We start from the raw sequence: 27,304 nt of genomic DNA, 5'->3' as shown, positions 1-27,304 counted from the left end.
GGATTGATATATGGTTTTGTACAATATCATAGTTGAACTAAAATTAAACTTTAAGACCTGATTATAACTTTGGCTATATCTCATTAACGGCCTATATACTGTCTTCTTGTTAATCAAATGCTAATGAAGTATTTATTTCAAGATCGGTTTCATCTTTATAGTGTGGTATGATTATCGTATACCACACACAAAAAAGAAACTTGTTTTATCGATTTTCTCGAAAACTGGACATATTTTCTGTTAAACATTAATAGAATTGTTGAATATCCAGTACTTTCTGCGCAATGATTTCATGAGTACGGGATTTTTCTTTGATTTTAAACATACTAAATAGTTAAAAATTTTGATCATCATTTTGCCATTGTCCAGAAAATATACTTGCTGCTTAGAAGACTATTTCGTCATTAATTTATCTCGTGAATTAGACCTAAAAATAAAATTATATTTCTATAGTACAAATCAGAAATTAGAATGCAATAATTGGAGAAAAGTACACTGTGAAGCATCTAATTTCTTAATTTTATGCAAAACGATAGTAATTTTTCTGATCGGTTATCATAATAAAGAAAATTTGAATATTCCCTGTGTAACTGTTCCTTACACGTTACAGAAGCTTTTTCCCTGAGATGCTACCTCCTAGATAATATGTTATTCTTTATTGTTAATGTCATTTTAAGTTTATATATTCCATGTAATATTTTTTTCTGTTCAATTCTTTTATTCTTCAGATGATTCTAATAATTTATTTCTTTGAATACACTGTTTGTGTATTTGTCTTGTCATATTTTTAAACGAGGTTTATTGAAATTTAAACTGTCAACTTTTGAAATTATTAAATTGGTGGATATTACAGAATTCCAACTACCTACATTACGAAATTTTGATTTCTCCGTAAATTTTTAACAATAGTTTCTAATTAATATAATCAAATGTTTCATGTTATTCAAGTAGCATATTCGTAACTGTTGAAAGCGTCTGTATCACTGTTAGGAAAACATTATTTTATATATAACAGTGTATTTATATTATATATATATATATATATATATATATATATATATATATATATATATATATATATATATATATATATATATATATATAGGGTGTTTCAAAACAACACTGACAACATTTGGGAGGCGACTCCTGACACCAAGATAAGACAAAAAGTATAGACCAACTTGGGTGCACAAATGCTTCCTTTCGGAGTTATAGGCTGCCGAAATAATGGAAAATTGAACTTTAAATATCCATAGGTTCAAAACTATGGAACCTACCGCAGTCGGGTCAAGACTTCACTTAGGAACAAGTATGTGCTCTATCGAAAAATCCGTTTGAGAATCCTGCGGTACTTCCGCAACAATTTTTATAGAGGTAGTTGGTGAGTACTTCAAATTATTTGCCTGTAGCCAAACTCACTCTTTAAAAACTGTTGCGGAAGTACCGCAGGACTTTGAAACATGTATTTTTGGATAGTGAATTCTTGACCCGACTGCGGTAGGTCCCATAGTTTTGGACCTATGGACCTTTAAAGTTCAATTTTCCATGATTTCGGCAGCCTTTAACTCCGAAAGAAAGCATTTGTGCACCCAAGTTGGTCTATACTTTTTGCCTTATCTTGGTGTCAGGAATCACCTCCCAAATGTTGTCGGTGTTGTTTTGAAACATCCTCTCTCTCTCTCTCTCTCTCTCTCTCTCTCTATATATATATATATATATATATATATATATATATATATATATATATATATATATATATATATATATATATAAGGGTTGGACAAAACAATCTAAAACGTTTGCAAAAGTGTGAAAATCATACCTAGTATGGTATGGGGTCTCTTTTTGCGTCCAAAGCAGCTTGGATCCGGCGTGGAATGGACGTATACAGTTCCTGAATCGATGTGTGAGCAATTTTGTACCATTGTTACTCCAAAACATGCTCTAGTTCCTTAAGGGATGCTGGTGAAGGGTAGAACAAACACGCCTTTCTAACTCAGACCACAATGGCTCAATGATGTTCAGATCTGGTGATTGTGGGACCCAGGGGAGGTGTGATAGCTCCTGGTCATGCTCCTCAAATCATGATTTCACCGTTTTTACAGCGTGACAGGGTGCCAAATCATCTTGGTAGATGCCATCACCATCAGGGAATAATATTTGGGCCATGGAGAGAACCTGGTCCCCCAAAATGGCCTCATACGCCTTAATATTCATCATTCCATGCAGGGCTATGATGGACCTGCAGAAAACCACGTTATCACCGCCAATACCGTAACAGAACCATCCCCATGCTTTACAGTTGGGAGTAGACAGTCTGTATCATAGGCCTGCGACGGTGTTCTCCATACGTAAACACGACCGGTTGTTGGAAACAAGATGAAGGTCGATTCATCGGACCACATTACGTGTTTCCACTGCGCATAAGTCCACGCCTTGTGGTCCTTGCACCACTGGATACGCCTCTTCGCATTTACTGCTGTGACCAGTGGTTTGGCGATAGCAACCCTGCCATGAGTTTTCATTTTATGTAATTCCCGTTGCACTGCTTTCGATGAAACCGGGTTCTGTAGGCTGGAATTGAGTTCAGACGTAATTTTCATTGCAGTGGACTTTTTTTTAGCTGCTATAATCCGTTTTAATGCCCTCCGGTCCCTATCTGACAGGATTGTTTTTCGACCACTGTTGTGCTTTGCAGACGTCGTTTGTCCACAAATTGTGTATGCCCTCGTGACATTGGACACAGTGCCTTTCGATACCTCCACAATGTTCGCCACTGTTGCCACTGAAGCTCCAACCAGACGGGCATCAACGATCATACCTCTTTGGAAGTCTTCCAGGTTGCCCATTTTACCGCACCACTTTCACACCATAGCTCTCACAGGTGAACTGGTTACTACTGACGGAAGAGGAAGGTCCATATGTCCCATTGAAAAAAAAAAAAAGATCGGCAACCGGAACACGTGTTGTACAGTGGAAGACCAAACTTACGCGTCCTGTATGAAGTGTTTTTAGATCTTTTTGTCTACTCCCTGTATATACAGTATATATATATATATATATATATATATATATATATATATATATATATATATATATATATATATATCAGTGTAGAGAAGGGACGATATCCAGAAAAAATGTTTTTTTCTTTTATTTAAAACTTTTAAAAGAGAGGCATTACTGAAAAATGAAAAGAGTAATTTCATATAAAGCAAAAAATAACTGTTTTTAACACGGAAGAGAATTCTTCATAAAACTATTAACAGCCACTGTAGAGAAATCTAAGTCTTTGAGTGACGTCACTGCTGAGAGAAACGGAGGCAATAGGATATTTGATTGGAATAAATTTAAGCGTCCTTAATAAAAGACGGAAGGAAAGCAGTGACTAAGTTTAGAAGTATTAAAAATAATAGTTTGGTCAAAGTGGAATAGGATATAGGGATATGACGTGGCTGGGTTAAAGTTATGGTTTGCGATGTAGAAGAGAATTGAGATGGTACATAACGACTTGTTTTAGTGGAGTAGGCGTTTAGTTCTTAGTATGATACAGATCTATGAGTGTGCTGGATCTTTCCGCACAGTTTTACGTGGTTTATAAGGGCTGTGGCCTATAGGGTAGTAAATTATAGCTTTGAAACTTGTTTTATTTAGCTGTATTAAACTTACGGCCAAAGTGTTCATGTGCCTAAGTCATTTTGAGTATACGCGACTATTTCTTGTTGTATATTTTGATTAAAAGTGTAGGAATGGTTATACTTATGTAAGTATTATAAGTTTTATGTTTTCAATATGCATAATTAACTAATCCAGATAACTCGAGAAAGAGTTAATTAGGTTTTATTATGACGTTGGCCCAGTGTAGTTTAAAGTAGATTGGGAGCTTAATATTGTTTTTTTGTAATTTGTTTTTATAGCGAATAGCTCTTTAAATTTATTATTAATTGCTTTGTGTAATATATTTCATGTTAATGCTGTAAATTAAGAATATGTTAATGCTGTCAATTAAGGATAGAATGTTTTCATGTTTAAAACAACCTAATCCTTAAACCCTGGATGTTTGGTAATATATACTACCGTTGTAATATCTTTTGTAAGTTAACCGAAAATGAACAGAAATTTACTACAGTAAATAGGTATTGGAAATTCCAATCGATTTGCTTTTATTTAAATGACTAATAGGTAATAATGTATATCTGTAGTATCAATAATCTTAGCTTATATGTTTGGTTAAGTTAATCGTGACAATTTTAACGAATCCTAACATTTCTATTATTTCAATTAATTTTAGTTTATGTGTTAGGTAATATAAAACGATTAAGACAAATGTTATGTAAAATGGCTCCCCGGCCGGGAATCGAAACCCGATCTCCCGCGGTGGTATTCCCATGCTTACGAAATACACATGGTCAATACTGAAATGTGTGACAAAGTTCTAGTTTCTGGATGAGTACCATTACCTTAGTAGGGTGCAATCACAAGTTGAGTGTTATTGAGGTTTTTTAAGTGTTTATGTGCACTTGGTTCAGCAATGCAATTTACCATGAATATGCTAGTATGGTTTTCAGAGGTGAAATGCTTAGCTTCTGAGAGAGTAGGCATATAGTTAAACAAGAAGGGAAGGAACACTTTTACTTTTAATTACTACAATTTAAAGCACAAAATTTTCACTTAACACTTGTACTGTTGGCCGGTTTTTTTCTCTCTTTAGACAAGTTACGATCATCTATGATCATATTTGTTGGCAAAGTTAAAACTTGTGAAATAGAATGTGTAAAAAACATCTGTAAGCAATATTACAGAGGAAAAAGAAAAAAATACGTTATGTTTAGTAGGAATATTGAAATTTAATGTATAATTAAAGTTACGAAAAATGTTGTTGTCACTCTTGACTATAAATGGCTTTGAACACAATACAAAGGTTAACTTATGTTTTAATATTTATACGTAGTGAAAATGAACGTTGGCCGTGTATAGGGAGTTTTGTGCAAATGTACTTTATAAATTGATATTTGTAATTAATCTTAAACTAAATGTTACATAGTGAAGATTTACTATATTGATTTCATTTGTAATGAGATATATGACTGACAAGTATTCTTACAATAAATCGATAATGTTGTTTGTTTCCTATTTATGTACGTACCATAATGTTAAATATTTTTACCTTTTACATCAATGTTTTTGTAACCCTTGGAAAGCTGATTCCAGCTACAATCTCTTGTAGTACCGTGTCATTATGCATTGCTTAAATTGTTGAATGGCATGCATGCAACTGAGGGAAATGAAACGAGGGAACTTGATACGAAAATATGAGTTTCTAAAAGGCACAAATAATTCCATTTTTGTAAATCTTTATTCCCAAACTAAAATGAATCCCTACACCAACTATAAAATGGTAATTCGAAGTAAAATATTTCCAATTAGGCATTGAGATATTTGGTTGAGATTTGTTTTGAGTACTTATAGCACTATCAGTGGCAGAGTATTAGGTGTTGAAATAGTGATTGGAATAAGTAAAGTGCTTGGTGTGTTGGAAGGAGAAAGAGGGAGAGGAATTTGGCTGTTGGATTGATTGGGAGATTCAGACATAAAGGTTTTTGTATCGGAGATAAATTGTATAGCAGTTTTGAATTGCGTTTACATCAGTGGTATTTTGAATGGTGGGACTTGGAGCATACTGGGACTGTATTTTTTGTTGGAATGGGCTAGGAGTTTTACTTTTCGCACAGCAATAACGAAAATAACAAAATAATGTGATAATGTTTACCACTATCAAGACTAGCATTATAATTGTAAAAGTAAGTTTTAGTTTGTATGACGTTCCTGTAGAAGTATAGCTGATCTTGAGGATCGAACAGAGGACCATTAATTCCCTGAAAGAAAAATGTGTTTTGGGACTGGTCTTGAAATGAAAGTTATGGGGAAAACGTGAAAACGAAATTTTGACTTTTTGAAATATTGAGTATTTTGTTCCAAAAAATGGCACCCAGGGACAACAGAGTGCTACTCTTCAGGTCAAAATAAATCGAAAACCCTATATAATGTTATACTCTCCAGGGCATACTTAAGCGGCTACAGGGAATAAAAATTTCACTATGTAGCAACTTCGCAGATTAACTTGGAACCGATAGCATTGCTCTACGAATCCATCAACAGTTACATTTATTGTTGTCCTAATAACTAGTGTTAATGTATGTCGTCTTTAACTTCTATCTGGAAAGAATCGATGTAATTATTTGATGAATTGATAAAATTCCTCTGTGGTTCTTTATCTGCGACGTTGTCACGTAGTGCCATTATATATATATATATATATATATATATATATATATATATATATATATATATATATATATATATATATATATATAGAGAGAGAGAGAGAGAGAGAGAGAGAGAGAGAGAGATCCAAAAGATCAACAATTATGTGTTTCGAAACATATCATTCAGAAACTAATTGTAATGAGAAGAAACTCTTCGTGTTGAAATTAGATCCTGTATATCGAAAAATAATGTAAAACGTTTGGGTTGGGAAGTTAAGCATTATTCATCATTTAATGACAATTGTTTAAAATCTCGACGGAGCGTGAAAAAAGTAATTTTCTGTGAGTGCGTCGTTAGGGCTATAAGGATACATTACGTGACTACTACTAACATTTTCTCAATACCGTTTATCAAACTGCATGGTTATCCATCGAGATAATCCCTTACAAAACTAGTATGAAATTATGACTTAATATTGCGAAAACTCAGTGTCTGAATACGAAGCACACTACCAATGTATTTGCTGCCAGATGTCACTGAGGGATGAGTTCCAAGTTTCTGAACATCTGATTATATAGGATGATGAATGAAAAAGAACCAAATTCGATTATTTTTTAAAAAATAATAATAGCTTGTAATGCGCCACTATTCTTAACCTTCGCCGTCGCATTACATATTTCGAAGTGTGGTGATAAGCTTTCCGGTCTGTAACATATGATCTAAATTTAAAGAATAAAAACTTTTTCGAAGCGAAATATAAATAAATGAAAAAGATAGGTTGTTGATTTTAAAAGTGTCGATTTGATGTTGATATTTGTAGTAAGTTTTCGAATTCCAGCAGAATATAAGCTACTATATGTTTATTTAAAGATAACCGTAACAGGTAATATGTATATATTATTTAATTGTTATTTTGTGAAGAAATGTGGCAATACACTATGAAATTCTAACTGAAAACTTAGGTCGAGAGAGAACTTTCTTCCTCTCCCAATATTCTTTGCCACCATAAATATGGAATTTAATTTATAAAATATACAGATATAATCAAACTGTTCAAAATTTCATTTGTATATCAAACTCTATAATTTTGGATCATAGAAATGATAAATATACATTACAACGACAATAAAGTTACGGAAAATTAAAGTGGACGTTACAATCGGGAAATTACAGTTGGCATTTTTATATAAGTTATCAATTCAGTAACAAATTGAAGTAATCCATTTAATAATTTTGTAAAAAATAATAATAATAATAATAATACCATGGTCTTCTACACTAATTAATATACATGTAAGGTTCATTATCCACGTACGTTGTTTTCTTTCTGGAGATGCTCATTTATCAAATATAGTGGGAGTCGACTGACCTGGAAAATAAAAGAAATAAAATATTAGTTAATGTAAATGGGTGAAATATATATATATAGATTAAATAGTTTATACATATAGAGAGAGAGAGTGAAAATAGTGTAATGTGAATATAAATGAGAAATATAGAATATGGTTATAATTGAGGAAAGTAATGAGAAATATAAAGTATGGTTATAATTGATGAAAGTACAGGAAGTCGTATACTTACCACGTATGTAACGAGATCTTCAAAGAACACGTTGTGCGAAATCTAGGCTGAACCTGAAAGAAAGAAGAAATATAGAAAATAAATAAATAATGGATTTGTTAATAAATGAAGTTATGTTATAATTGATACTTACCGTAAACTGTAAATTATACATTTCCTTCATATGTTACCTCACAACACACGAAGAATCGTGTTTCTTCTGATTGATCTATATTTCCTACTTTATAGAAATAGTGGGTGGCGACTCCGATGCGCAGGGCCAAACCATTAACTAACATCTCAATTAAAAAATTATTGTTCAAGAGGACTATGCCTTTTCTTTTCTATCTACAGTTTTAACTATAAATACTTTTTAAGAATTTTTCTGTGTATAAACAGGAAGAAAACAATAACTATACCATAAACTTTGAAGAGAAGATTAACTGTAAATAATAATTAGTACAATAATAAAATTAGTAGTAAAGAATGTGTGGATTATAATAGATTACTACAAAATGGCGAACCCAGTCTACAGGATTTTAATTTACAACGTTGTGGGAAAGGAACAATGTGAAACTAACCTGTAGGAATTTTGTGAATATTTTATTATGAAAAAAATAATAAAAGGTGGTAGATAGAAAGAGGGGAAGAAGATGAGGCTCTTCCGAACTATAATTAAAGAAGAAAAGTAAATATGGAAGAAGTCAGAGAAATAAAAGATGTTATTAAAAGCGAAGAGAAGAAAAAGGAAAGGAAAAGAATAAGGGAGAATACAGATGAAAAGAAGAAAAAAGAGAAGAAAATAGCAAAAAGTAAAATAGAAAATGTAAAAGATAAAGAAAACAGAAAATATAGGCACATAGAAGAAAAGAACGAAGAAAGAGAGAAGAAAGTGATGAAAGATGTAACAAAACATGTATCGGAAAATAAGAAATCAAAGAAAAGTAAAAGTGATACAGATGATACGAAAAAGGAGAGAAAACATAAAAGTGAAAATAAGGAAGATACAAGAGAAAAGAAAAGAAGACACGAAGGTCATAGTAGAAGTGAACCAAAGGAGAAAGTCAATGGAAAACACGGACACAGACAGAAAGAAGAAAAGAAAAGTATGGAAGAGAAATACCATGAGATTAACAAGGAAAAGAATAGAGATGGTAGAGGTAATGCACAAACAAAAGAAGCTGGTCTTAGTACCGTGAAGATGATGTGCTGTCTTGCTGAACAACGCACGCAAGTTCATACAGAAATAAAAATGTATATGGACCAAGCGTTTTCACAACTTGCGTCTCGATTACAAACGAAATTGGATAGTATCATAGATGATTTTAGAAACCATTTAAGGAAGGAGATTGCAGAGTTCGATCATAATGAAGTACAAACACAAGTGGTAGATAAAGTGGAACAACAAAGTAAAAATCAAATGGAAGCCCTTGAGTATCAGGAAGAATATATTGAAGATAGAAAAACTAGGAAGGATACCGAACTAGTAAATGACTTGTTAGGAGATAATTCGGAGACTCCAGTAGCAAACCAATATGTTGGAAAGCAAGAAAGAGAATGTGGAGAAAATATATGTGTCATGCCATTAGAAGAAGAACAAGTTTTCAGTGTAAGCAATCAAAAGAGTTTAGCAGAAGAGAAAGGCGAAAGTACTGGAAAACATAAAATGAAATATTATCATCAGAATTCCGGAAAATCCCTCAAGCTAAGTAATCATATAAGAAAATTGTATTGTTCGGTATGTCATCGAAAGAAAAATGGTAGACATCAATGTATGAGAAGAGAAATAAGAAGAATTTTAAGAAGAAAAGGAAAAGGTTGACATCTGGTACGTTTGTAGAAAAATACCGAGCCCGAGAACAGGAAGAACGTGGAAGAAAACTGGTCAGTCAGTGTAAAGATGACGTAAGTCAGAGTAAGAAGTGTCTTTTAGAGGGAATGGAAGGTATGAGTAACCCATCTGTGGCAATGTGCAATCCATGCGGTCGACACAAAAATGAAGTGGAAAAAGACAGAAATGGAAAGATTCGAAATAGAAATAAAGAAATCAGGATTCGGAATCTAGGATAGAGAAACAAGACGAAACGAAAAGAAAGAAATTCGAAGTTGGAAATGGAGGAAGAAAAAGATGAAGTTAAGAAATAAAAGACAAAGTAAAGTCAAAAAGAGAAGGATTCACTTAGGAAGAAAGAAAATGAGAAGGAAGAAGTTGAGAACAAACTGGAAGCATGAAAGACATAAAAAGGAAGGAGAAATAAAAATCAAAAGAGAACACAGCAACAGAGATACCAGTAAACCATTGCGATTGGAAAGGTTGTCTGAATTTGTATTTGATACCGGTTGAATTATTCGGGAAGAACTTTACAAATTTTGAAGTGGTGTTGTGTTTGACATGTGCCAAAGTTAATATTATTTCATTATTGATAGTTTGATGTTTAATTTTTGTAGTTATTATCTTATAATCGAAGTTGGTGGTTCTACAAACTGTTATCGTTTATATGGAAAAGGAAACTATTCAGAAATGTGCAATTGTGAATGTTAATTAACTGCAAGCCAAGCGAACTAGGTAACTTTAAAGTTAATTTAAAATTAAATAGTCGTATGTACAACGGATTAGTCGAAAAGGTTTACGAACTTCTAAATTTTATTCAGAAGAAGACAAATGTGAATATTGAATTTCAGAAAATGTTATCCAACGACAAAATTTTTTCAGACAAAGGGGAGTCTGTAATGCGCCACTATTCTTAACCTTCGCCGTCGCATTACATATTTCGAAGTGTGGTGATAAGCTTTCCGGTCTGTAACATATGATCTAAATTTAAAGAATAAAAACTTTTTCGAAGCGAAATATAAATAAATGAAAAAGATAGGTTGTTGATTTTAAAAGTGTCGATTTGATGTTGATATTTGTAGTAAGTTTTCGAATTCCAGCAGAATATAAGCTACTATATGTTTATTTAAAGATAACCGTAACAGGTAATATGTATATATTATTTAATTGTTATTTTGTGAAGAAATGTGGCAATACACTATGAAATTCTAACTGAAAACTTAGGTAGGGAGAGACTTTCTTCCTCTCCCAATATTCTCTGCCACCATAAATATGGAATTTAATATATAAAATATACAGATATAATCAAACTGTTCAAAATTTCATTTGTATATCAAACTCTATAATTTTGGATCATAGAAATGATAAATATACATTACAACGACAATAAAGTTACGGAAAATTAAAGTGGACGTTACAATCGGGAAATTACAGTTGGCATTTTTATATAAGTTATCAATTCAGTAACAAATTGAAGTAATCCATTTAATAATTTTGTAATAATAATAATAATAATAATAATAATAATACCATGGTCTTCTACACTAATTAATATACATGTAAGGTTCATTATCCACGTACGTTGTTTTCTTTCTGGAGATGCTCATTTATCAAATATAGTGGGAGTCGACTGACCTGGAAAATAAAAGAAATAAAATATTAGTTAGTGTAAATGGGTGAAATATATATATAGATTAAATAGTTTATACATATATAGAGAGAGTGAAAATAGAGTAATGTGAATATAAATGAGAAATATAGAATATGGTTATAATTGAGGAAAGTAATGAGAAATATAAAGTATGGTTATAATTGATGAAAGTACAGGAAGTCGTATACTTACCACGTATGTAACGAGATCTTCAAAGAACACGTCGTGCGAAATCTAGGCTGAACCTGAAAGAAAGAAGAAATATAGAAAATAAATAAATAATGGATTTGTTAATAAATGAAGTTATGTTATAATTGATACTTATCGTAAACTGTAAATTATACATTTCCTTCATATGTTACCTCACAACACACGAAGAATCGTGTTTCTTCTGATTGATCTATATTTCCTACTTTATAGAAATAGTGGGTGGCGACTCCGATGCGCAGGGCCAAACCATTAACTAACATCTCAATTAAAAAATTATTGTTCAAGAGGACTATGCCTTTTCTTTTCTATCTACAGTTTTAACTATAAATACTTTTTAAGAATTTTTCTGTGTATAAACAGGAAGAAAACAATAACTATACCATAAACTTTGAAGAGAAGATTAACTGTAAATAATAATTAGTACAATAATAAAATTAGTAGTAAAGAATGTGTGGATTATAATAAATTACTACAAGCTTACTTACTTCTAGCAATCCTAGATGTTAAGCGTGATGCTAATGTCGAATTTCATTAAATTAAAAATATCAATGCTCTAACTTTGCACACAGTTTCTGAAATTTTGCAACTGCACATCAATGGATTTTAAAACTTTGCAGAAAGAGTTATGTAGTTATGAATGCGTATTGAAAACAAATGCTCTTTATACACTAGACATAAAACGTAATAATGGTTTCCTCCTTCATCGAAAATATGTATTGAAAATTACATGGCTTTTCTGAAGATTAGAGACGTTACTTTGGAGAACTATTACGAGTAAATTTGAGAACGAAATCTGTTTACGTGAAAAGCAAATTTTTAAAATGTAAACCTAAGCATTTGTAAGCTTAAAGTTGTACAACTACTTTAGTGCACACAAAGTATTTACTATTCTTCGCCTGTAAACAAAAAGTCCCTAACAATTCGTCTGTTTAAATTATGCTTAATCTCATTAGCATCTGTCTTGAGTTCAAGGATGTGTGCTTCAGGTAATAATTTTTGTTTATTTTTGCCAGACAAGAAAACCGTTTCAATTCAACCGTAACAGAAGCTTTCGTCTCTGTAAGGCCTACCGCTCACTGGCAACATTTTGTCGGGCAACTATCTTGTTGCTCTGGCTAAATGCATTGAGTCTTATGGGAGTCCGCTCACTGAGGCGACAGCGACAGAAAAGTTGCCGAGGTGTCGCCAAGCAGGGCGACAGCAGGGCAACAGCTCGGCGACGGAACAGTTGCGCAACATCTAAAAATGCATTGAGTCTTATGGGAGTCCGCTCACTGAGGCGACGGCGACAAAAAAGTTGCCGAGGTACCTCCAAATAGAAAGGTAAAAAATAAATGTTTTCTACAAGTTTTTTCACGTAACAGTTCGTTCCGTGTGTAGCGCGTGAAAAGAAGTGTTCGCAATGGAAACTAACACATTCTTTGATTAGTGACTAGCATGTCTTTAGTGATAAAGAATATGAAAAATTAATTGAGGATATAGAGAAACACTCAGCGTTAAAGAAGAAATATATATAAAGAAGAAATTATGGAAGGAAGTGTGTTTCGCTGTTATAAGAAACTAGAATGAGCTTTCCAGCTAAGAAAAAACAACATAGGCAGGTGCATTTTTCGATAATGACATATCGCTGTCATACTACACACTACTACTTTCATTAATTTCCCACAACTAGAAAAAAATACAGATAAAATTATCATTTTCAAGTTTCCATTTCAAATAGCTATAAAGAAGAAAAAAACTGTAGTGCATAAAAATGGCCGATTTTAAAACGTGAAGAATACGCGGGAAGAACGAAGAAAGCCAATTTTTATTTTATGGCTATACGTAGAACATTGAGGGTACAGTTACTGTACAGTGTTGTCGGATTGCCGCTTTTGTTAGTTTCGTTCTGTTAGTTATTTCCAGTCGTTTTATATTTTCGTTATTCTTGTTATCTTTTGATTCGAATAATTGTTCCTGTTCGTATTAGCTTACACAATGCTGTTATTTTTGTCACTTATTGACGTTCAGGGACGTCATTTAGGGGGGCAGGAGGTGCAATTGCTCCCCAAGAGTTTGAGGAATGCATGTACTTTAATCAATTGTCTACTAATATACTAGTACAAAACGTGAAAGTCTTATGTCGGTGGTGCTCTTGCCCTCCTCAAGTGAAGTCTGAAATAACGCCCCTGTTGACGCTACCTTCGCAAGTTTATTTAAATTTATTTATTTAACCATTGGAATGGGCGGTAGTTTTTTCATGTCCGAAACCAGCGATTATGTGAACTGTTCCGGTTGCCGATTATGTAAATTGTGATATCAAATGCTCGGCAACTTTTCTGTTGCCGTCGCCAGTGAGCGAGGGTATGGCAACAAAACTGTTTTGTCGCCGTGAAGTTGCTGACTGCAGGCGACAGCGACGAGATAGTTGCGCAACTGTTTTGTCGCCAGTGAGCGGTAGGCCTAAGGGAAAACCTCAACGGTGAGAAATTTAGGCTGCATTCTCCTGTCGTGTAAGAACATTCCTTTCAAATTCATCAGATATTTTTTTTCCTCACAAGAACTGTGTCACGAAGTGCGAATAAAACATGGATGTGAAGTGTTGCTGGTTTGAAATTAGACGTAAATCTAAACACAAAGTATCTTCCCTAGTATTCACTAATGTACGGTAACCTTGTGGTATTATCGTTAAGGGATTATATGCGTTTTATTATTTCGCCTTAAAGTAAGTTAAATTTCATTTATCATCAGTATATTCTATACATTATTCCGCCTTTTTTAGTTTAACGTCTCACGATTATATACCAAGGCTAAGGAAGACGGTGATAATAAAATGGATGACATTGGTAGAATTAAGAAAGTGGAAGAAAGCCAGAGAACCCCACGAGAAAAACCCATAACACGGTGTTTATTCATCAGAAAGCCCACAAGAATGGGTCAGGATCGAACAAGATACCCTACGCACCAGAGGTGAGGACTCTCAGTCAACCATTGTGGCGCCATTTGACTTTGTGGTTATCCATTTGAACAGTATTCACATTGCGAGTTCACTTCATTAGCTTCCAAAACTTCGAACTTGAAATCAAATATTTGTTTACAATTATGAAGTCACTTTTATTCAAAAGAAAAGTTTGGTAAACATATCCCAAAAATAGGGTTGGAGCAATCATAAATGTTTACGAATTATTTTAGAACTCCGTATTTCTGAAAGTCGCTGAGTTCTACTAACGTAAGCATTGCGTGCCTGATAAATTACTTCTCACTTTTGAATGTACTAGACTCTTTTTATTATTATTTCTTATTTGTTAACTGATGTTGATTAAACTGATCCGTTGTAAGTTCAATTCTTTCCGTTTTTGCTCCACATGTACTGTTCTTTCTTTGCAAATAAAATATGGCGCCAAAGTTAAATATGGAGTAGAGAACCAAAATAGCTCAATATAAAGTAGGAAGATCTGTAATACGTGAAGTGAAATCTTTCTGTTTAACGTCCCACAATTATGTATGTTAGGCTAAGGGAGACGTTGATTAAAGCAAGTGAATGATAAACTGGTGGAATGATAATGAGGGAGGAAACGGGAGTATCCCAGGAAAACTCACGGACACGATGTTGTCAACCATAAACATACTTGGACGGGAATCGAACCAGGGATGCTAGGCACAAGAGGTAAGCGCTCTACCACTGAACCACCGTGCTCTCCCCACCATCTGTCATATGTTTGAGAATACACTGAGAGAAATGCCTACTCCAGTCGGCATGTAAATGCTGTTTTTACCAGGTTACGCGCGTCACCTCATTAAGTAATGTTGTTTCATCCGTAGTACTGTCTACACCACCGTCCAGCGAAAATTTTGTATTGTAGGACCACCATTTCAAATCTAGAATTAACGCCATACCCATTCCGACGGTGGTAACTTACGTATATAATGTTGTTACCACCTTTCTACGATTGTTCCCTCCTGCTTCTTTCTAAATCTGTGACTCCCTACCTTACGAGAGTAATAGTTTTCAACACGAAACCAATCATGTGAATAAAATTATCCAATCACAGCGAGTCTAGTTCGACGCCGAACTCCAGACTTGGCATGGTGTTCCCACTTGCTGTACTTTTATACATGAAATTACATTACTTAAGGAGCGCACCCGCGTAAATACGATGTATCCACATGGAAATCCTAGTCCTTTTTTTCTCAGTGTAGGGTTGCCAAATTTAGTAAACGAAAAACCGGGACACTAATCTCAGGCTATATACAAAGTCAGGATTCCTGCTCATTTGGTTAGAATCAATTAATTACCTGTCTTTCCTAGCTTACTAATTACAGTTTTCCAGTTCATTCTGTACACACTTAACACAAATGAAGTCCCACATGGTATGTATAAAGAATATCAAAAGTTAACATAAGAAGAGGCGTCTCTTATTCCAAACGCCAATTTGTTCTTTTTAACAGGTCCTAAATGTTGCCCAATTACGTATGACACACACTCCCATTTATGATTGAAGAGATACTGTTTTCTTTGTTGCGTCATCATCTGATTCAGAAACACTGTACTTAAAAGAAATACAAATTTAGCAAGAAAAATACATTTACAGTAAATTCAGAACGATAAACAAAAAGTAAATCTCTTTGAGGACTTAGGCTACACAAGTTCTCCGAAAGTTCGGCAGAAAAAAAATCCAGTATCAAATTAAACAAGAGACATAAGTGTTTAACTGTTTAAGTGTTTAATACCATTTCTTGTGCTAGATTAACTTGTTACTGAATTTTAACCTGATAATTACTGAAAATTTGACTTCACTCTACACCGACAAAGACTTCACTCTACGCTCACTGGATTGGATAAAATGCTTAGTCGTAAAATTGTTCGTCAGAAGACGGCAGATAGAACGAAATAGGCAGTTTAAATGCGGTTAAGACGCAGCGACTGAGATCAGTACCACGAAAGTTGATTAAAATTTCAACAATAAAGCAGTTCTGCGATGCCGATTGAAGTATAAAGTAACTAGTAGTTAAAGCCTGTCATCGAGAAAAAGACGTTCTTTTCCATTGAAAGTGATATTCAAAAAAATATTGCCATAACATATGCCCCTCTTGAATATGTTTTAAATCTTTTCTTCCTCTCCGAAACCTACACAACCCATAGGACGAAAGAATGGATGTGAATTTCAAACTCCTTGTTGTTTGTTTGGTAAAATTAATTGGTTACACAAATCTTCCAAAAACCTTCCGTTTTTAGGCGAGACATACCAGTTCTTTCAGGTTGTTTTTTTTTCAATCTGAAGAGTGAAAACCGGTACAAAACAGGCGTCCCGAAAGCCTTTTTCGGGACAGTTAATTCTTTCAATGAAAATCGGGACTGTTCCGGAAAACCGGGACGTCTGGCAACCCTATTTGAGAAGGCAATAGGGAGCGGAACGTATAAACGAGAGATATAATTTCCATACGATTCCTGGAATAGATCTAAGGTAACTGAAAACTTTGCAAGTGACATGTAATTTTTCATAAAGAGTAGTTGGTATTTTTATTCCTTTTACCGTGATAATTATTCTGGTAATACTGAGTTATTCTAAAACATACGTGATGATACAGTTTTAAACATAGGTACTTTGTTATCATCATTTTCATTATTATTATTATTATTATTATTATTATTATTATTATTATTATTATTATTATTATTATTATTATTATTATTATTCGTTAATGCTCTCGCTTTGGTACGAGCGGTCTCGGATTCAATTCTCACTAGAGACAGTCGGTCGGAAAGATGTAGAATTTTATTCAGACTGTCATCTTGAGTGAGGTTTTCCTGGGTTTTCTTCATTAGCGCTAGGCAAATGCCGCGATGGTACCTATATAAAAGTTTCCATGCCACTTTCTTCCTTCCCCACTTCCCAGGTAGTGTAATCGTTAAGGGTCGTGATCCATCATATGTGGCGCCCATAAATACCGAATGCCCGGAAAATATTTCTAATCCCTATTATTAATATTAATATTAATATTCACTAGATCCTTCAAGGGTCTTTTAATATAAAACTCAAGCATTTTCAATGCCCTTACGTTTTGTAACGGAAAATAAAAATTAAAACAATGGTACTATTCCAAGGGACATTATTTCTTCGACACTTTTTGGTTTAATATGTTTTAACGACTTGCTATCGTTTTCAACTCTATTTGTCATTTAATTCATCACTAACAATGGACATTCGCAAAGTGTCTCCTCGGGATTCATGTAAAATTCATTCAAATCTAAAGTTCTCCGTAGCTCAATGTGTATTGTACTAATTTTACCGGCCCATACCGGTAATTTTCAAATTTATAGGCCTTCATAAAAAATATCCGGAATTCAATCATACACTACTATAATAACGCTCGGACACAAAGTTGCTTTTAGTTTCTCTATATAGAACTGGGTATGAATGTAGGCATATGAAAAACAAATTGATTCAAGTACTGCTTCTCTGGTACATGTTACCCACCCCGGCTGCAATCTTGGATCCGCCATATTGGATTGAACTTTCGGTTTTTCAAATGGGGATAGGTGCAAGTGATATAGCAAAATCATGTGCAATTTTCTCGGAAATTCATTGGTGTAGTTAATTTTATCGTAGCTTGTACCGTTTGGATTGTATTATCCCTCGAGGCACTTCGCGAATAGACATTGCAGAGTAATATCAGTTACGTTTACATTTTTGATCTTGACCAATGAAAACAATTTCTAACTGGGAAAATCTCTAGGTATAAACAAACTCTTTACAACATTGGTGCCAAAATCTTATTACATTTTTGTGAGCGATGGTTATCATTTCCATGTTACCCTATAACAAGAAAGTATTGTATTACTGTCAAAATGCCTAATGTAAATCCAGATATGACCAGATTTGGGCGAAGACCTACAATTTCCGTATTGACGTCTGTGTGTATGTACGTTCAGAGAATATTTCGTCAACGATAAATCACGTAAAAGATTACATATACACACTGGGCCCTCCACAACTTTCTGTGTGGTTCAGTATTCGTGAAGTGCCTGACATTTAACATGCAATACCTTGCAAATGGTACAAGCTACGGTAAAACTCACTACACTCATGGATTTTCGAGAAAATTGTATATGAATTTGATGCACCACTTGCGCTTATTGCCATTTGAAAAACGAAAGTCGAATCCAAGATGGCGGCCGGGGTCTAAGTAACATGTGTCAGAGAAGCAGTACTTGATCCAATTTGTTTTGCATATGTCCATATTCATGTCCAGTTACATCTAAAGAAACTAAAAGCAATTTTGTGTCCGAACGTTTATAGTAGTGTATGATTGAATTCCGGATATATGAATGCTCATAAATATGCAAATTACCGGTACGGGCCGCTAAAATTAGTACAATACACATTGGGCCGAGGAGAACTTTGCATTTGAATAATTTTACACGAATCCCGAGGGGATACTTCGTGAATCTACATACCTTGTAAGACTGCCTTCTCTTATTGAAAGTATTGAGTATAGTCATATTAATGTTGGTCTGAGAATAAGCAAACCTCTGATGCGATCACATTCACATGCTCTGAGTCGAATAACCAACAACATTGGCTAAGCTGATGGTTACCCACATTTTTCACACTGTTAAGATCACTGGTTTCTGTTACTGAAAATCTAAGATAGTAGCGAAATTGAGGAAATTCATTTTCGAAAAAATGATGATTTCATGAGGTAAGAGTTTCTACAGTTTTGGGATGTGAAAAGGTGATTTAGTCATATCTAGACTGAAGAGAAGAGGACTCGAAAGTTGTATTAATTTTATTTCAATAACAGGCCTAACCATTTTTCTCTTTTCAACATCCAAGAAAGGAATCTTAGGTAACTTCTTTAGAAATGTGGAAGATATTGTGTTGTTGCGAATTATTCACTGAATGAAACTCAGTATTCTATATATTTCTTTAAGAAAATAGGATGATATAAAACAAAAATGGAAACACAACAAATACTTTTATCAGCAACTTTGTAGGCAAGGCCCAGGAATACTAATAATGTTTATGAAAAATAGAGCGTATGCTTTTTACACTCTTTCAAGTCAAGTGTGTGTGTCTGTCTAATTCATGCGAGAAGTAAACTGGCTAGGGACAACTGGAGGTTTTCATCAAACTAGATGAATATTCTGAACCCAATTTTCTATCTCAAATGTAATACCTACTGTATGAAAGTAGAATTGCTGTACAACAGATCGTAATTGTGTTGAGACAGGGTTTGTCGCAAGTCCAAAAATCTTTTAGGTGCTAAATTCTGCAAAAACATGTTAATGAGCGTAATAAAGACACAGAGGTTTCGGCTTACTTCCCTTCCACGAACGGAAAACAAACATAAACAAACATCCCTTTCACCGTAAATTGCACTGCCTCCTGTCCTTGTGGTTCGACGTCAGAAATTTGACATGTACACCTGAATTAGACAGACACACGCACACACACAAGGAAAAAAGAGCGCTGCAGGAGCCTTCTTCTAGTTAGCTGTCTGTTGGCTGGTCTTAAGTGTGTGTGTGTGTGTGTGTGTGTGTGTGCCAGTCATCCTTTGGCAGCATCTCTGCTTGCTGTACCCGTTAGACAACGAAGGGACTCAAGCTTTCTTGGCTCTGGCCATTGGAAGCGGTGTAGGTGATGGATACACAAACAGGCTTATGTCTGGGTTGGATCTCTCGTGCCAACAAGATGAAGTTTCACAGCAAGCTATCTTCTGGCAGTCACAAAATAGTTACAATTTAATACTATACGGATAATATGTGAGTCAATAAAAATAAACAAACATAAAACATTACTGATACATAAGACTCAATTTATTATGTACGTCACATTCTTAAAACGACAAGGAGAAATGACTGTTACTAACTCATTCATTATAGATTCATGATATTAACCACTCAAAATTCTACAACGAATATTTAAATACTAGAATTAAATTATCTCCATGTTTAGAATTGTGTGATGGATGGAAAGGTAGTCAATCTGCTATTAGTTTGCCTGATGGCATTCTTCAGAACGCAATATTCAGAGAAGAGGAAGTTAAAATAAATTGTCTTGAACGTTAATCGAAACATAATTTCGTATTCAATTACAAGTCAATAAGTCCTCTTTCACTATATCAACTATGTTTCAAGTAAAAGATTGAACGGATGAGAGAAGCCAAGCAAAATGCTTTTCGGAGTATAATCCGTATTTTATTTAGTTTTATATCCTAATGTTTTGATAAAAAAAATTTTCTTGTCGAAGCTGTGAATATAAAAATTAAGAAACATTCATACGAATCAATTGAGTCATATGTATCTTTGTAGAGACTATACAAAGAATGAGAGTAACTTTCCCTGTCTTGTCTTCTTCCTGTGTCACTAATTACTATGGGCCGCGATGGCTCAGTGGTAGAGCATTCACCTCTGGTGCATAGGGTTCTTGGTTCGATCTCAGCTTGCTCCAAGTGAGCTTTCTGGTGGACAAGCATCGTATGCGTGGATTTTCTCCGGATTTTCCCGTTTCCTTCCACTCTGTTGATTCCACCATTTAATTCATTTCTCATCATCAGCGTCTCCTTTAGCCTAGCCGGCATTACCGTGGGACGTAATGCTTAAAGATTTCATTTCATTTCACTAACTACTATGTAATTATACTAGTGTCTCAAGACGTTCATCCAAATATCTCTTTTTTCAGATATTTACTACTTAAGAAAATATTTATTACTTAAGAAAATATTTACTTTAAACATAGTATCTGTGCTTCTTAATTTTAGACAAGTAGAACAATTGCACTTTTATTAAATACTAGTTGAATATACTCATGCTTCGCACGGGGGCTGTATTTGGAAGTCAACCCCTGTGTGAGTATCACCATTGATCTCAGCGACCGCAAAAACTATGGATTTGATACTAATATCGGTCATTTTGGGCTATTTTTTACATGTCTCGGTAAACCCGCTTCACCCCCCCCCCCCCCCTTCGCTGACTCCCGGCCCGCATACAATTGTAACTAAATTTGCAAGTCATCGCTAATGGAAGTGTCACCATTGATTTCAGCGACCGCGAAAACTATGGGTTTGACACTAATATCGGTCATTTTGGATTACTTTTATATGTCTCGGTATCTCACCCCCCCTGGTGGCCCCCGGCCCGGAGCCGAATAGCGTGAATTTGGAAGTTAATGCGATCGAAGTTTCACCATTGATTTCAGCGACCGCGCGAAAACTATGAATTCGACATCAATATCGGTCATTTTCTACTACTTTTACATGTCCCAGTAAATGCTCCCCTGAGACCCCCTGGTTCGAATTTTGACAGAAACGTTTAACTCTGGTCTGGAGCCAGGACCAAGGTATTCGTGACTAAAATTTGGTAACTCTCGGTCAATTTGTCTGGTTCCTAAGCCGGTTCCGGTAAACGCCTCTCCCCCCGGTTCGAAATTTGAAAAAAAAGGGCTTCGTCTTGATCTGGGGCCTGGGCCAAGGTACCCCTGACCAAAATTTGGTAACTATCGGTCCACTCGTCTGGTTCCCAGGCCGCACACAGACAAACACACAAACAAACTCTTTATTTTATTTATATTAGAAAATAAGATATATATGTCATGAATACGAAAACATCTCAAAGCAGCTCGAATAGTGTCAGATATCCTTGTCTCTAGATATTAAACTAAATATTAGCCAAATTAAAAAGTAACAAAGTTTGCAGAGAATAATTTTTATTTGACTGAAGCCTTCTCTTATTTAATAATTAGTTATTTTAACACTAACGTGTAAGACTATGAGCTCATTTCAAGATGTATTAATTAATAAAATAAATTGTGGTACCTGAAGATATATACATTTAAAAAAAATAAGCTATAGGTCTTTTCTCTCCCCCCAAAGTACAAAGAAGTAATATTTCTTTCAAGTTGTTACTAAATAAATAAGACAATAGCAAATAGTGGAAAACAAAGGAACAATTTTAAGAAAGAGGATGCAAATTACGCAAAAACTATGTTCTTATAAAAGACGCGGCCAGGGATAGTTGGCAACTAATAAGACCAGGAAGTAAATAACTGTTTTTTTTCTTTTCAATGGTACCATACCTATTACAGAGGCTACTTTGTATACTGTACGTCTTTGTACTTGGACTAACATTGTTTTAGTCTTATTCAAGTTTAAAATAATAGCTGCATCCTGTGCTTTCTTCAACAACTAAATAACCATTTAACTATATTTAGCTGACTGGAGGAATTTCGAAACTAAGTCACTTTTAAAAGAATATATATGAGTATATTATATCATTAAAATATAGCTTGAGTTCTGTCATTTTTGTATTTCAAAATGTGCGTCAATTTATGTAATATACTATATTGTATGTAAACACGGCAATTTTGTACTGGAGCTAAGGCTTTATTCTGTCAGTACAGTATATAATTTGTTAACACTGCTTAGGAGTTTATACTGGTGTGTACGTTTTCCATATCTTTATATAGCTATATATCTATTATAAATAAAACAAAATAAATAATTCTCCCTCAATTAAAGTTGTTTTGATAAAGTTGTGCTATGCTTGTTTTTGAGAAGTTTCATCGTGTCGTGTTGATCTATAACCGTCTCTACTACATATTTTGTGTGATAATACTTTTACAGGTATTACTCGCTAACTTCAGCTCAGTTGTTTCATAATACTGAATTAATATTTTGCAGAGTTACCTTCAATTGTGGAAAATTTCTGTTTATTGTTTCGTATTAAAAGGTTTCTCCATTGCTTCATGATTACCTACTTACTTTTCGTACGCCTGTTTGAAGTTTCAGACCTTGCAAAGGACATACAACAAAGCATCTCTCTCTTTTTTTTCTAAGTAAACTTTTAACCAAAAAAGATCAATTGAAATATTTCCACCTTTCTTTCAACATCTATTCTATTATTCGTATTTACAGAAGTAATATGTTCTGTTGATCATAGCTATGAAATAAATAACGATATCTTCTTGAAAAAGTATACGTGGAATTTCAATTTTATTGTTCCTTTTCAGTACCGAAACTGAGTCATGAATCACTTCGATTCTTAATAGAAGCTCAAATGATAAGTACTCTACGACCTCGTACACTTAACGTGGAGTACTTATTAATTTGAGCTTCCACTAGAAATTGAACTTCAGTCTCGATGCTAACGTCCAAACCAGTAAGCAAACAATTAGTTGAAGTTGGGTCTTCAGTATAAAACTTCAATATAATTATTTGGTGTCAAAGGAATCGCAAGGACATGCAATAAAAACTACCTTAATTTACGAAGCTTCGACTGATTTGATTTCATTTTTGAGTTTAGCGTCCCTTTAAGCAGCAAGACTATATGAGACGTGGACCTACAGCTTAACGTGGAATCCGAACCACATGAGCTCCCTTCAGGAATCGAACCCGGATTTCCCATGCTGCAAGCGCGTACGCTAACCGCTTAGCTACGAGGGAACTCTACCTAGATTCGAGATTTGTTTTCAAATAATTGTGTATACAAGTAACAAAGCATTTTGTAATCTGTTTCTGTAATATCTTTGTTAATTAAATAAATTTCTTCTGCTACATTTTTTTTAAAAAGGATTATTCTATCGTAGTACTTAACATTATTCCAATTAATTTTAGTGTTCTTACTTCTCAAAAGCCGGTGTAGAAATTAGATGAAATTTTGCTTCTTCTTTGAGTTAATAGTACATGAATAAACGAACGTATGGACTAATGTTTAGAAAATTGGTAGAGCCCGTGATGTGAAATTGACTATTCAAGGTATTCACTCAATGGTAATTTTAATGAAGTTTCGCAAGCACTGTTTACAGTGTATAAAGAAAACATTGATCGACCCCTACTGTACAGGCTACCCACATAACTTTATTGATGTGTGGGTCACATACCATCACGCTGATAATACGCAGTAGCGTTTAATTTCAAAGCAGGTTCATCAGACAAATGAGACCTCCGTGTTGCCCTATCATCATTCATTTTGTTATCATAACTAATAGCTTAAGTCTCCTCTAGCCGAAAGTGCAGAACCGTGGGATGTAAATCTAAAAAATATTAAAATAATAGTAGTAAATAAATTAACATATGGACATCTTAAGGTGGAAGTGATAAGGGAGATCTCTCCCTCTTGATGTATTTATTGAGCTTTGAAAATACATAAGTAAATAAATAAATTAGTAATTATTCAGGGCATTATTGTCTTTTATAAATCAAATTGTGAACAAACTTATATTTTGACAATAAATACATAGAAGTTTTATATAGTAATGGAACACAACGCATTCTGAAACCATTTTGTAAACATACAATAATTTTTCCCCATTGTTCTCCTTCAGTTAGGAATTTCAGCAGTTTTTACCTCTATTTTTTAACTAAGTGGATTAAGGAGAAGGTGGCAGGTTTATTTTCTTAATTCTTCCGAAAATTAAAATAATAAAAAAACCTATTTATAATGTTCGTCCTAATACCGAAAAAGACAAATAAACAGATTTTAAAGATTGTTTGATTTAAAAAATATACATCACACAATTAAATATTGTTGAAATTCTAAACAAAAAAATTAATGTGATCATGATATCATTAATGATTTAGATTGTTAACAAATCTTTAAAAATTGGGAGTCACGGTGGAGAGTCTCATCTCTGGTCTGTGGTGCTCCTGCTTCGATCTTATCTTCCACCAAATGGACTTCGTGGTGGACAAACATCAAATGCGTGGGTTTTCTTAGAGTTCTCCAGTTTTCTGCCACTTTCATCATTTCACCATTATCATCCATCTGATCATTATCGTCTCCCTTAGCCTCAGGTAATAATCGTTGGACGTTAAACGAAACGAAACAAAAACATCTTTGCTTGGGTAACAATAATAATAAGTCTACACTTCGGTGCTAAACCACAATGCGAACAATAATAAGTCAATATAATTATTAAAATTTGACGATAAAATGAGTTGAATTGATTTTTAGTTTAACATCCCTTTCAGCAGCGAGGCTATATGAGACCTACTGAAAAGCCTGGAATCCGAACCACATGAGTTCGCGAAAAAATGTCCAACAATCTACAGACCTCATTGAGTTGAATGAAATTATATGGATAAGTATAAATTCTCATGCGTATTTTTCGAGATAATCGAGAAAAACTATTTTTTTGTAAATCTGTACGATAAGTACACTATCGATTAAGATCAAAGTGATAATGTAGTATACCCTCATCGAGCCTTCTTTTTTTTATTTTTTTATTTTTGTTTATGATACTAGTAAGCTCATATAATTAATGTGATATAGCTCCAAATTATGATTAACTCTTTAACATTATTTTTTATGTATCTATAATACAAATTCAAAGAGAACCATATATCAATCGACAGATCATATCTAGCTTAACAAAATGAAATGATTGGGGGTAAATTCTCATTTCGACAAAACCGAGAAAAACTAATTTTATGGCGTTAAAATACATGTCGTTCAGTATTAATAATAATAGTTAGTTTTTATTTTGTTGGAATGGATAGTGTATTTATTTATTTATGTATACCTACTGCAAATGAACTGTTAAATAGCAGATTGTATTTTTTTCTTCCTGCCGGTGGGACACGTTCTCCTAACAGTGATATGCATACTACTCACAATAATAATAATAATAATAATAATAATAATAATAATAATAATAATAATAATAATAATAATAATAATAATAATAATAATAATAATAATAGAAAACGAGCAAGAAGAATAAATAGTACTCTCTTCAAAAATCTTCTCCAGGTTCTCCCTGATGAACTCCACTTAATGTTAGTAAGTTGCCAGTAAGAGTACATATCTGCTCCCTACGTATTCGTTTATTAAACATTTTAGGACAGTGGGATGAAATTGGAAGTTTTCTAAATGCAGAAAGAATGTCATTTTCTTCGTACTCATATTAAAACAATGTCTTTTCAAATAATACCCTAACTAATTTGTTTTTATATTTTAACTACCTCCCATTTTTCTCCTCTCTCCTTAACTTTCACTTACATTTTCCCCATGAATTTCCATTTTACCTAGCTAATTTCCGCCAGTCTTCTCCATACCGACAGTTTAATCATATCATTCGCTTTTACCACTGATTTCTACTAGGTATTGTCCTCGTTTCTGACACGCACAGCACAATGCTCCGCACAGAACACTTTAATGATTCTTTTCCGTAACTCTTTACTTAACAATCCATAGAATATTTTTATCTTCTTTGTAAAAGTTTTTCCACCATTTGCTTTTATTTCCCGTCTAGATTTAATGTATTGAGAATGGTGTTTAAAATCTAGTGATCTGACAACTAATTGCCAGTTTCTTTTTTCTTTTTTTCTTTTTTTTTTACTTTTGACACAAGTTACTTTGTTATAATTGCTATGTTTTAGTCTTTTAAACCTTTATTTCCCCCCCATATTCATCACAGCTTTTCTAAAAGTTTGTTAACTTCTGTCAGTTTTTGTTATAAATTCCATACCATTTACGAGCTAAATACATATAATCATTCTAACTCCTGCCGAAATTCTGTTTTATATTTTCACATTGCTCTAAATAATTATTTGAATAGTCATTAAACAAAACACTATAAAACAAAAAAACCAGTTTAAATTTTTAATTTAGTCAATGGTTTGGATAATAATCGCTAATAGCAACACTGATGTCATGATACTATAAACTCGAAACGACTACAGGCCATTTATCGGACATTGTACTTCAATACACTGGAAGTTCAAATTCCACTAAATACAAAATCAGAAGAAAAGTATAAAGTTTGAATATCTTGTTTTATTGGGTATGGATTTCTCATTGACAA

At 33.7% G+C, this 27,304-nt stretch overlaps 1 protein-coding gene across 1 annotated transcript; it reads left to right on the top strand.

Moving 5' to 3' along the window:
• The first annotated feature begins 8,194 nt into the window (after positions 1-8,194).
• LOC145661540 (uncharacterized) lies at positions 8,195-9,649 on the top strand. Its single transcript, XM_081726862.1, has one exon. The coding sequence runs from the start codon at positions 8,522-8,524 to the stop codon at positions 9,647-9,649; it is 1,128 nt and encodes a 375-aa protein (XP_081582988.1). The 5' UTR covers positions 8,195-8,521.
• Positions 9,650-27,304: the final 17,655 nt, after the last annotated feature.

This window comes from Thermobia domestica, chromosome 10, assembly GCF_964235325.1.
Source record: "Thermobia domestica chromosome 10, izTheDome1.hap1.1, whole genome shotgun sequence".
NCBI lineage: Eukaryota > Metazoa > Arthropoda > Insecta > Zygentoma > Lepismatidae > Thermobia > Thermobia domestica.
Note: the sequence above shows the minus strand (reverse complement) of the source record. Positions and strands in the feature narration are given on the sequence as shown.